This window comes from Orycteropus afer, unplaced genomic scaffold, assembly GCF_000298275.1.
Source record: "Orycteropus afer afer isolate SDZICR_OR568_19922 unplaced genomic scaffold, OryAfe1.0 scaffold00031, whole genome shotgun sequence".
Lineage (NCBI taxonomy): Eukaryota > Metazoa > Chordata > Mammalia > Tubulidentata > Orycteropodidae > Orycteropus > Orycteropus afer.
The window spans coordinates 3,542,285-3,554,774 of NW_006921618.1; the positions used below are offsets into that span (position 1 = coordinate 3,542,285).

Consider the following 12,490-nt stretch of genomic DNA (forward strand, 5'->3'; position numbering starts at 1 on the left):
AGTGTCCATCCCTTCATACTCTTCGAGAGGCCCATATTCTGCCAACCCTGTATATGATCTTGGATACACGCCCCATTTAGACATACATAATTGTTTAGCTTGTTCACCCATCTATCCGTCCCTATACCCATATTGGAACTGCAAATTCTTAGCAAGGGGTCTGAATCAGAATGAATAGGTTCAAACCCCTGCTTTAAAACCTATGAGTCCATTTGACCACAGCTCTTTTCTCATCTTCTCCACCTGCCTCCACTTCACTTCCCACATTTCCTATCTATGCCCCTTTGTAATGTTTATATTTTATTAGTAATACTAACAACAACCAAAAAAAAAAATGTATCTTATCACTCTCCTCCTTCCCGAGACACTGAATAAAATCCCAAGTCCTTACTATAGCCTGTAAGACCCTACAGGCTCTGACCCCAGGCGACCACTTGGTCAACCTTCTCCTCCTTCCCACTGCACCCTCTGCCCTGGCTGCACAGGCCTCCTTGTTGGTCCCTCAGCATTCCCAGCACACTCCTGCCTCATAGCCCTTCCACTTGCCTTTTCCTACACACAGGATCCACTGCCCTTAGAGAGTTGCAAGGCTTCTTCCCTTACTTAATGCAAGTCTTAGCTCACATATCACTTTTTCAGAGGTTGTCCCTGACTACCTTATCTAAAACAGCAACCTCTTCAGCCACTAGGCTGAACTCCTTCATAGCTTTTATTTCAGGAACATTATGTTGCTCATTGTAGCTCTCCCCAGCTAAAATGCAGACTACACGAGGGCAGGAACTTTGTCTCATTTACTACTGTATCCTCAGAGCCTATAACATTCCCTGCCCTTTAGATGATATAGCAAGTAACATTTACTGAGCACCTAACATGTCCCAGGAGTTCTGGTGGCATAGTGCCTAAGGCATTTGACTGCTAACCAGAAGGCCGGCAGTTCAAACCCACTAGCCACTCCTCGGAAGGAAGACTGGGCAATCTACTTCCATAGAGATACTGCCTCGGAAACCCAAGGAGGGGTCCCTACGAGTCAGATCCGACTCGATGGCAGTTTAGTTTTTTTTGGTTTAACATGCCCCAGGAATTAAGCCATGTATGCAGTAAATGATCCACATACAGCTTTTGGTGCGGATGTAATACATACTAAGTACTCAACAAATGATCTATTTTATCAGTATTCTTCAGATGAGAAAAACTTAGTTTCAGAAAAGTTATATAATTGGTCAATTATATATATGCACTTAGTACAAAGCATCAGAGACTGAGCCTCCACCTTTCTGACCCAGAGTTCAAGCTCTTAATCATAAGCCTCCCAGCTCCACTGTCTTCTTTCATGTGAGACTTTCTCAAGTCCAAGTGCCCAGTAATTCCCTTCGCCTCCCTCACCAGGACTCAGAGACAGTCTCCCTCAGGAATCTTCCCTGGAATCAGCAAAGTACAAGGAAACCTGGATTTCAAATACTTCCCAAGTTCATTCACCTATTCCTGAGTATCTTCCTATGTTTTTTTCTTGTATTATAAGCTAAGTAACCTGTCTAGCTATGAGACGCGCAATTCTTTGCTCCCTCTAGTGTTCCCAGCATCACTGCTACCAACCCCAGTGTTAGTAGAAGCCCCGTAATCATGCCGCAGGCTCTGACCGAGTTAGGAGGCACATGAGTTGGCGGACCTCCTCCCGCATGGCTGTGGCCCCTCGGCGAAGATTGTAGTCGAAAAGCTCCCGGATAAGGCCCTGGGAGACGAGGATATGTCTCAAAGCTGGATTGGTGGCCAGGGCCCGTAGTAGTGTGATACAATGCTCTGTGACAGCTGAGGCACAGCCATAGCACTTTGTGGAGGAGGTGTGCCCGCAGCCTAGGACAGATAAGGCGCGGTATTGGCTGGCAGTGAATGTGGGCTGCACGGAGGTCCGGGATGATTTGGTGGCGGCTTCCCTTTGCTGCAGGTCATATTCTAGCAACTCTTTGCGTGAAGCAAAGACTTTCTAAGAACAAAAGAATCAAGAGAAAGAAAGAAATTAGCAATTAAAGAGGAAGAAGTAGTTAACTAGAAAATTAGCTTTGGTCTGAAAAAACTTTACATGCATTACATAATATAATCTTCTCAGTAAACTCTACTTTGAATAAATACTTTCATTATCCTCATTTTACAGAGAAGGAAAATGAAGCATGGAGGGGTGGTAAGTGGGCAGAGTCAGAACTCTGACGCTCAGTCTCTGTACACTGTCTGTTAAAGAACAAAGACAAAGGTCAGAAACCTATGCAGATATAGCAAAGATGACATACAGGCTATTTTATTGGGGGAGGGGGAGCATGGCAGGTAAACTGGATGCTCTCCTTTTATGAGGCACTGTCTGCAGCCAGCCTGCCAGCTCATGGACATTAGCTGTGTGACATTCCATGCATGGCCTACATGGTTAATTGGAGCTGGTATGCACCCTACCCTTCTAACCTACAAACATGGCATCTCAGAAAAACAGGGACAGAGTCTTGGCACCCAATTTTTTAAAACCAGAAGCATCTCTACTAAAAGATGGGCTGGCAGGTAATGAAACTAGATAAATCTATGATAATTTCCCACCTGTTATTCTGTTTTACAGACTCAATCAACTCTCTGCCAAGCACTTAAGGGAAACCTGAGGAAGAGATCCTGTCCTGTGCAGTCACTCCAATTCTGCCTTTGCTGGACTGGGGAAAGGGTGACATCAAGAGCTGAGGTGCTGGATGATGGCAAAGGACTGTTTTGAAAACAGTAATACTCCAACTCTCAAACCGCTTCCACCTCTATACCTGAATGATTTTGGAGAGTTCATCAAACGAGTTCTTGCAGTCCCCACAGTACTCCTGAGCCAACTGCAGGATATAACGATTCACACTGGCTGAAGTGGAACTGATGCCCCCGGCCGTTCCTGAGTCATCCTGAGAACCCAAGAGGTAAGTTGTCAGGCTTCCACAGGAAGATGATCTCACTAGAGGACAATCTTCTGATCACCAAAGTCCTCCCCAGTGCCCCATTCTGGTTCAGGACTACCTGTGGCTTTTCGGGAGCTGCCTCATTCACTTTGCAGAGCAGGTTCTCCAGCTGTGGCCGATGTCCCATCAGTTGATGATATACTCGATCAGCTTTGTCCAGGAGGGTATTGATGTTAGAAACAGCCTAGACAAGAAAAGACAGAGACAGAACATTAAGTCTTTTCTAAATGATGATTTTCCCCAAGTAAACCTAATTGCTAACCATTAATTGAAGCATTTCTTATAGGCTAGACACAGATATTGTCTTTCGTACCTTATCTCTATAAATTCACAATAATCCTGTGAGGTGACTATATTACTTTTAATAATATACAATATACATATATTATATATGATAATATATAATTCTGGGAGAACTAATTTATGCCAACCAATGTAAGTATTTTTAAAAAGCACAGGTGGAATTGGAACTTTTGTCCTTCTGGCTCCAAAGCGAAATGTTTTAATTTCCCATGCTCCTCCCTAATAGCTACCCCAGCAGCTACCTCCAGTCAGCTGCCCTCTAATATCCAGGTCTACCACATTATGCTGGCTTGGGAGCAGCTGCTGAGTAATCTAACACTGAGAGAAAGCGAACAACCTCAATATGCAGCAGTCTATGGAAGAATGAAGAGCAAGTCATCCCACTCTTTTCTGCCTTTCCAAATCACAGGTTATCTGCCCCTTGCGATACTCTAGTTTCATTACCAGCCAGCACGTCTCCAAAACCCTACGCAAACCACACGTTCCAACATACTTTACGCCATTATTTGCTCCCACTCAAAAGCTAATCCTGAAACTGGTGCTGACTTGAGGAAGATTTCTGAACTAGAAGAAAAAAGCACAACCCATGACACTAGGTCCGCCCAAGTCATAGATCAAGGCCACTGCCCTGAGTCCAGGCCAACCTGGCCTCACCTTCTTTCGGTCTTCTTCATTCTCAATGGGATCCACCGCACAGCAAGGCTTGGCATAGAGCATAAAGTCGAAGCGAGCATATTTACAGAAGCCACAAGCATTGCATAGGAAGGGATCCTTTTCATCATAGTTGATTGATCTGAAGAATCAAAGTGTTTGGTCACAGAGGGCAGCAGAGGTTTGATGGGGTGGGGGTGACTCTATAAGGAGATGTACAGTGCCACATCTATACTCTGGGACTACTAGAGGGACAAAAATAAACCGGTGAGGATAATTTAAGCAACCAGGTAACAAGAAGGGAAGATCCAGAACTGAATTTAGTAAACTCACTCCTCGCCCCCTCCCCCTGACAAGCAAACACAAACACATACACACACACTTCTCTCTCTCTCTCTCTCTCTTCCCTACCCCTATTTTAGATACTCATAATCCTCTAATTATCATGGAAGCACTACTAAAGTTGCCCAAACAGAGACTCTTACAGATAAATACATAAAACACATATGGCTCCCAGCCTAGGGAATAATCACTGTCTTACCTGCATTTGTGACACTGGTAGACATTCTCTCCACAGTTGCCACAGACTCCTGGGTTGGCGGGGACTGAGGCACTACAGCGTGGGCACTGCAGGGTCTCTGTGGAGGCCTGGTAGTTTTCATAGAAATCTGCAAACTCAATCATCAAGTTGGAGGCCACAATGGGCAATGGCAGGTCAATCTTCACCTCTGTCTGCCCAGGGGTCAGCTGAACCTTCTTGGCTTTGTGCCAACGAGCCGGCCTGGCAGAAACAACGTCAGTTACAGGGACAGAGGGCCCAAGAGCCTCCATTTAACCTCAGTGATGATGGTCTGAGATGAAGAGAAAGGCTGCCCTATGTATTTCTTTAAAGCAATTTTGTTGTAAGGAAAATAAAACTGGCAGATGCACAGCAAACTAATTTCTATTAATTTTCCACTAGTTTTCTCTATAAAGAATAGAACATACAGCTATTTTAACTTGTTATGTATGATAACCTTTGTGATTCTGGAAAAACAACAGAAATATTTATCAAGGGAAGGCATTACCCTCAAAGTAAAACACTAAAGCCTATAATCCGAAGTGGTACAATGACAATGACTGCCACAAGCTCCCATCATGATAATGACATGGAAAGATAAAGCTAGGTTGCTTTAGAGAGGCAAAGGGAAATACCCCAGGATCCAGACCAAGTGTCAAGTAGAATCATAAAGAAAAAAAGTATTTGATAATTTGGGGGTGACTATATTAATACAGTTGCTGCTGTTATTGTTAAGTGCCATCGAGTTGGAAATGCTGTCCAGTCCTCCTACCATCCTTACAATCCTTGCTGTGTTTGAGCTCATCATTATAGCTACTATTTTAATCCATCTCATTGAGGGTCCTTCATTTTGCTGACCCTCTACCAAGCATGATATCCTTCTCCAGGGACTGGTCCCTTTTGATAACCAAAGTAGGTGAGACAAAGTCTGGCCATTCTCACTTCTAAGGAGCATTCTGGCTGCACTTCTTCCAGGACAGATTTATTCATTCTTCTGGCAGTCCATGGTATCTTCAGTATTCCTCACCAACACCAAAATCCAAATGCATCAATTCTTCTTCGGTCTTCCTCATTCATTGTCCAGCTTTCACATGAGTATGTGGCTACTGAAAAGACCATGGTTCGGATCAGGTGTACCTCCATGTTCAAAGTGACATCTTTGCTCTTTAATACTTTAAAGGTTGATCTAGTACAATATGACATCTAATTTTTGTCTATTGCTTCCACAGATATTGACTGTGGCTCCAAGTAAAATAAAATCTTTGACAACTTCAATCTTTTCTCCATTTATCATGATGTTGCTTATATTAATACAGTTAGAGCTTATTTATTGAGCCCTAACCATGTGTTGGCTCTGTTCTCAGCACTCTGCATACATTAATGCATTTATAATCCTTTATACCACCACCTGAAAAACAAGAACTTATTTCCATTTTACAGCTGAGGAAACTAAGGCTAAGTAACTTCTCCAACATCAGAGAGATACACAGTAGAGTTGGATTTGAACCCACACTGAATTATTCCAGAGAACAAGGGCTTTACTAGCAGCTGTGCTGAATCAACATGCTTGAAAATCAAATCAGCCTCCTCTGAAGAGAAATGGGTTATCCTAATGAGCAGCTTCTACTTTCAAGTTACCAATATTATCAAGAGGAAAAGATAGTGACCCCTCCCTGGGTTTCCGAGGTGGTATCACTATAGAAATAGATTGCTCAACCTTCCTTCCGAGGAGTGGCTGATGGGTTTGAAACGCCAGCCTTCCGGTTAGCAGTCAAATACCTTAGGCACTATGCTACCACAGCTCCCAGTGAGCAGCTTCTACTTTCAAGTCACCAGTGTTATCAAGAGGAAAAGAAAAGTCTTCTTTTAGGCAGATCTCCCAGTGGCCACTTACTGCCATGATGCATCTTGTTTTCATTCGGCCTCTCAGAACAGCAGCATTACTTCCACTCTGTGTACGCAACACCACTGCAGATCTTCACAGTCAGGGAGCATCTACCTATGCTCCCTGCACAACAGCAATGCCTGAGACTTCAGTAAAAAGAGATCTATCTCTGCAGAAGTCAACACTGTAACACATCCCAGTACCTACCTCTTTATTGTTTTATCTGAGCCCACATACAACATGTCCTGATTCAGACATTAGGATACGTCGGCCTAGAAAGATTCCCCATCAGCAGATAGAGAGGGAAGACACCATGTAGAACTGGAAAGAATGTGTACTAGAGAAACTTCTCAAGAAATACTTCATGCTCCAATTGTAGTCAATGTCATGAGATAAAGTGTATGTGAACTGCCGTATGGAAAGTAAATTTGCACTGTAAACTTTCACCCAAATCACAATTAAAAAAAAAAAGAAAGAAATACTTCATGCTTTGTACACAAAAGAGTACCTATCTTAATCTAAGAACTGATCACTACTTCCCAATAAAAGAGGTTTTATATGAAAATAGAACTGCTCTCACAAGAGTGGGTGTGAGAAGTATGAGTCACCGTTATAGATTGAATTGTGTCCCCAGAATATTGGTGTTACGAATCCTATTATACTTGTGTTATAATCCCATTTGGGAATAGGCTTTCTTTGTTATAGTAAAGAGGAGGAATTACTGTAGAGTGTGTCTTAAGTTGATCTCTTTTGAGATATAAAAAGAGCAGACTGAGCAACCAAGAAAGCAAGCAGAGATGGGAAAGATAGATACCATGTCACACCACACGAAGATCATGAAGGAGCCAAGGAACAGAAACTAAAGAGATGGGGACTTTCTCTCAGAGCCAACAGAGAGAGAAAGCTTTTTCCCAAAGCTGGCACCCTGATTTCAGACTTCTAGCCTCCTAAACCGTGAGAAAATAAATTTGTTTGTTAAACCACCCACTTGTAGTGTTTCTGTTATAGTAGCACTAAGATGCCCCCTAATTCAGCTTCCTCGCCCTAGGCAGGCTACTGAAGAACTTCCATAGCCCCTAGGCCTCCACAGGACATCATTTTAAAATAACCTTTGTCAACATCCTTATAAACTGGACTTTTGTCCTTCAGTTGTAACTGAAGTAGATAAGAGGACATACTAGGCCTCTAGGGCTATGCTGCTTTACCCTGTTCCAGGAATCAAAGCCTGGAATCTGGTGTTGAGCCTTACAAACATACTGCCCTCCCCAAGTCAGAGAAACCCATACTTGTTTTTCAACTCCACGATGGCCTGCACAGTTCGGTTGTTATAATATAGGTTGATAGTTCGCACCATCTTGGTCCTTTTCAGGTCCCCAATTTTCACTGTCACTTTGCTGATGGTGTGACTGCCAATAAGCTTCACAACCTGCTGGGTGGTAGTGTACCGCGTGTCTACTTTGATGGAAGAGAGCTTGATATACTAAATAAAAGAGTACACACAAGACATTGTATTAATGCAAAGCTAACAGCTCATCCTGCCTTCTTCATATTTCTTCAGTATAACCCACACTTCCTCCATGGGTGAAGTATATCTATTTAAGATAACACATGTGACAAGTAAGGACTCGTACTATTGGCGATCTACTATCAGGAGAAGAATACCCATGGAAAACAATCAAATCTATGGGAACAAGAAACCCAGAAGTCCACTGGACCTGTAAGCCTCAGGCTTGTCCATGTTAAAGATCAATTACTTACACAAAATGGCACTTCTGGATTGTTACACACCAGGCAGGGATCACTCTCCAAGTAATAGCCATCGAACTCCACTAAGCCAGACAAGGTGCTAAGGAAGAAATCAATCTCAGCATAAAGAAATTTTCATTTAGGAACCACTCAGTTTCACAAGGAAGCCATGGAAAAGCCATGGCTCAAAATCCCACCCTACCTACCCTACCCTAGGAGAACACAAGGAAATGTGAGAAGTCCAACAGGGTTTAGAAGTCACAGGAAGGAAATTTCAACTAATTGACCTTATATGTTTCCCGTTTCTGACCTGCCCTGAGGTCAGTGGCACCCTAAAAAGTTCTTTTAACTCAAAGAATAGTTACAATTAAATTTACCAAAAGTCATCAAATTGTATACTTACAGTAGGTGAGTTTTGTGGTTATATAAATTGTGCCTTAAAAAGGAACTGTCACTACTAAGCCAGGGAAATAATACACTTACCGATTTAATCAATACTCTACCTCAAAAGTAAAAAATGCAGGTATTTTCTGTAAACCTACCTTACCTGATTTAGATTAGACCTTTGAATCTAGTGACCTTCTTATATTCACTGCTTACCAAACCCTGAATTAAGCTGTGACATTTGTAGTACCTTCTACAAATGCTTATGATATTGTATAAGGCCTTGGGCTAACTGGGAGGGCTTCACAGATCAACTACAGAGGGTCACTGTTCCTAAGGGGCTTATCAACTCATACATAAAAGCCTATCAGCATACAAATAGCAACTAAGACTGCTGAATGTACTTCAAATAGGTAAAGCAAAACTTTGTAAGTAAAAGCTTACTTATAAATGTTGGAATTGGGATGGTTGGTAAGTATATGGTTTTGAGTCCGCAAAATCTCCACAGCCTTCTGTGAATACTCCTTCAACTGAAAGAGAATTCAATAAAGAAACACAGTTAAAGCTCAAGGGAATGTCTTAGTGGAAAAGACTTTTCTGCTTTCTAGTTAAAGATTCAACCACTCAATCTGTCAGTTTGTTGTACTGTGGTGGCTTACGTGTTACTGTGAGGCTGGAGGCTGTGCAACCGGTATTTAAATACCAGCAGGGTCACCCACGGTGGACAGGTTTCAGTGACACTTCCAGACTAAGACACACTCAGAATAAGAAAGGGGCTATCCACTTCTCAAAGTATTGGCCAGCAAAAATCTTATGAATAGCAGTGAAATACTGTCTCATATATTACTGGAAAACTTTACAAATAGCCCTGAAACAGTGCCAGAAGATAAGCTCCTCAGGTTGGAAGACACTCAAAATACGATAGGGGAAGAGCTGCCTCCTCAGAGTAGAGTTGACCTTGATGATATGGATGGAGTAAAGCTTTCAGGACCTCTATTTGCTGATGTGGCACGACTCAAAATGGGAAGAAACAGCTGCAAACATCCCTTAATAATCGGAACATGGAATGCATGAAGTATGAATCTAGGAAAATCGGAAGTTGTCAAAAATGAAATGGAATGCATAAAGACCAATATTCTAGGCATTAGTGAGCTGAAATGGACTGGTTTTGGCCATCTTGAATCAGACAATCATATGATCTACTATGCTGGGAATAACAAATTGAAGAGGAATGGTATGGCATTCATCAACACAATGTTTTCAAGATCTATCCTGATGTACAGTGCTGTTAGTGATAAGATAATATCCATATACGCCTACAAGGAAGACCAGTTACTGGTATTATTCAAATTTGTGTACCAACCACCAAAGCCAAAGATGAAGAAATTAAAGATTTTTACCAACGTCTGCAGTCTGGAATTGATCAAACATGCAATCAAGATGTATTGATTAACACTAATGATTAGAATGGGAAAGTGAAAAAGAAAGAAGAATCACCAGTAGTTGGAAAATTTGGCCCTGGTGATAGAAATGACGCCAGAGAGTGCATGATAGAATTTTGCAAGACCAACAACTTATTCATTGCAAATACCTTTTTTCAACAACATAAATGCCAGCTGTACATGTGGAACTCGGCAGATGGAATACACAGGAATCAGATAGACTATATTTGTGAAAAGAGGTGACGGAGAAGCCAAAACAAGGTCACGAGCTGACTGTGGAAGAGACCATCAATTGCTCATATGCAAATTCAAGGTGAAGGTGAAGACGATTAAATAAGTCCACAAGAGCCAAAATATGACCTTGATTATCCCACCTGAATTTAGAGACCATCTGAAGAATAGATTTGACATACTGAACACCAATGACTGCAAACCAGAGGAACTGTGGGATGATATTAAGAATATCATCCATGAAGCAAGCAAAATGTCATTAAACAAACAGGAAAGGAAGAAAAGATCACAATGGATGTCAGAAAAGACTCTGAAATTTGCCCTTGAAGTAAATGGAAGAAATAACAAAGTGAAAGAGCTGAAAAGAAGATTTCAAAGAGCATCTTGAGCAAGGTCAATTACCATAATGAAACGTGCAAAGACCTGGAGTTAGAAAACCAAAAGAGAAGAACACACTCAACATTTCTCAAGCTGAAAGAACTGAAGTAAAATTCAAGCCTCAAGTTGCATTATTGAAAGATTCTATGGGCAAAATACTGAATGATCCAAGAAGCATAAAAAGATGGAAGGAATGTACAGAGTCACTGTACCAAAAAGAATTGGTTGATGTTCATCCATTTCAGGAGGTACCATATGATCAAGAACCAATGGTATTGAAGGAAGAAGTCAAAGCTACACTGAAGGAACTGTCAAAAAACAAGGCTCCAGAAACTGATGGAAAACCCATGGAGATGTTTCAACAAATGGATGCCACTCTGGAGGCACTCACTCATCTATGCCAAGAAATTTGGAAGACAGCTACTTGGCCAAATGATTAAAAGAGATCCGTGTTTGTACTCATTCCAAAGAAAGATGATCCCACAGAACATGGAAACTATCAAACAATACCATTAATATCACACACAAGTAAAATCTTGCTGAAGATAATTCAAAAGCAGTGTATTAACCAGGAACCTCCAGAAATGCAAGATGGATTGAAAAGAAGATGTGGAAAAAGGGTTATAGTTGCTGATGTCAGATGGTTCTTGGCTGAAAGCAAAGAACACCAGAAAGATGTTTACTTATATTTTATTGACTATGCAAAAGCATTCGATTGTGTGGATCTTAACAAACTATGGATAATATTAAGAATGGAAATTCCAGAACACTTAATTGTGCTCATGAGGAACCTATACATAGACCAGGAGGCTGTCGTTTGAACAGAACAAGGGGATACTTCATGGTTTAAAATCAGGAAAGGAGTGTGTCAGGGATGTATCCTTTCACCATACTTATTCAATCTGTATGGTGAGCAAATAATCCAAGAGACTAGACTATATGAAGAAGAACGTGGCATCAGGATTGGAGGAAGACTCATTAACAACCTGCGATACGCTGACGACACAACTTGGGTTGCTGAAAGTGAGGATGACTTGAAGCACTTACTGATGAAGATTGAAGACTACAGTCTGCAGTACGGATTACACCTCAACATAAAGAAAATGAAAATCCTCACGACTGGACCAACAAACAGCATCATGATAAATGGAGAAAAGACTGAAGCTGTCAAAGATTTTCTTTTACTCGGATCCAGTCAACACCAATGGAAGCGGCAGTCTAGAAATCAGAAGATGTACTTCACTGGGCAAACGTGCTGCAAAAGATCTCCTTAAAGTGCTACAGAGCAAAGATGGCTCTTTGAAGACTCAGGTGTGCCTGACCCAAGCCATGGTATTTTCAATCACCTCCTATGGATGTGAAAGCCGGATAATGAACAAGGAAGACCAAAGAAGAGTTGATGCTTTTGAGTTGTAGTGTTTTTTAAGAATACTGAAAGTACATGGACTGCCAGAAGGAACAAACAAACCTGTCCTGGAAGAAGTGTAGCCATAATGCTCCTTGGAAGCGAGAATGGCCAGACTTCATCTCATCTACTTTGGTCATGGTGTCAGAAAGGACCATTCCCTGGAGAAGGAGATCACACTTGGTAAAGCAAAAAAGGGGAAGACCCCCAATGAGATGAACCAACACAGTGGCTGCAATGATGGCCTCAGGTACAGCAAGGACTGTAAGGCTGGCACAGGACTAGACCATGTTTTGTTTTTTTGTATATAGGTTTGCTATGACTGGGAGCTGACTTAACAGCACCTAACAAAAACAACAGCTGACAACTGGCCTAGTGGTATTAGGCTTTTCAGCTCTCACTCGGAATCATACAAAACTGGGTCTAATTCCTACCTTTTTAATGGTTTCTATCTCCTTTACGGTCACTAGTGCTCAGACGGCTCCCTTGTTACCCTCCTGAGAGGGACCGGGTCTCCAGGAGCAAGGTAAGCACGGG

General features: G+C 41.9%; 1 protein-coding gene across 1 annotated transcript in view; it reads right to left on the reverse strand.

Annotated features, from left to right (window-relative positions):
- Positions 1–12,490, reverse strand: part of UBR4 (ubiquitin protein ligase E3 component n-recognin 4) — a 180,860-nt gene that overhangs the window by 40,506 nt on the left and 127,864 nt on the right. The window contains exons 71-78 of the mRNA XM_007935639.2: positions 8,942–9,027; positions 8,126–8,213; positions 7,654–7,847; positions 4,465–4,704; positions 3,927–4,065; positions 3,028–3,153; positions 2,787–2,915; positions 1,638–1,981 (exon numbers count right to left, since the gene is read on the reverse strand). Coding sequence (XP_007933830.1) covers positions 1,638–1,981; positions 2,787–2,915; positions 3,028–3,153; positions 3,927–4,065; positions 4,465–4,704; positions 7,654–7,847; positions 8,126–8,213; positions 8,942–9,027 — 1,346 coding nt within the window. The remainder of the gene's footprint in view (positions 1–1,637; positions 1,982–2,786; positions 2,916–3,027; positions 3,154–3,926; positions 4,066–4,464; positions 4,705–7,653; positions 7,848–8,125; positions 8,214–8,941; positions 9,028–12,490) is intronic.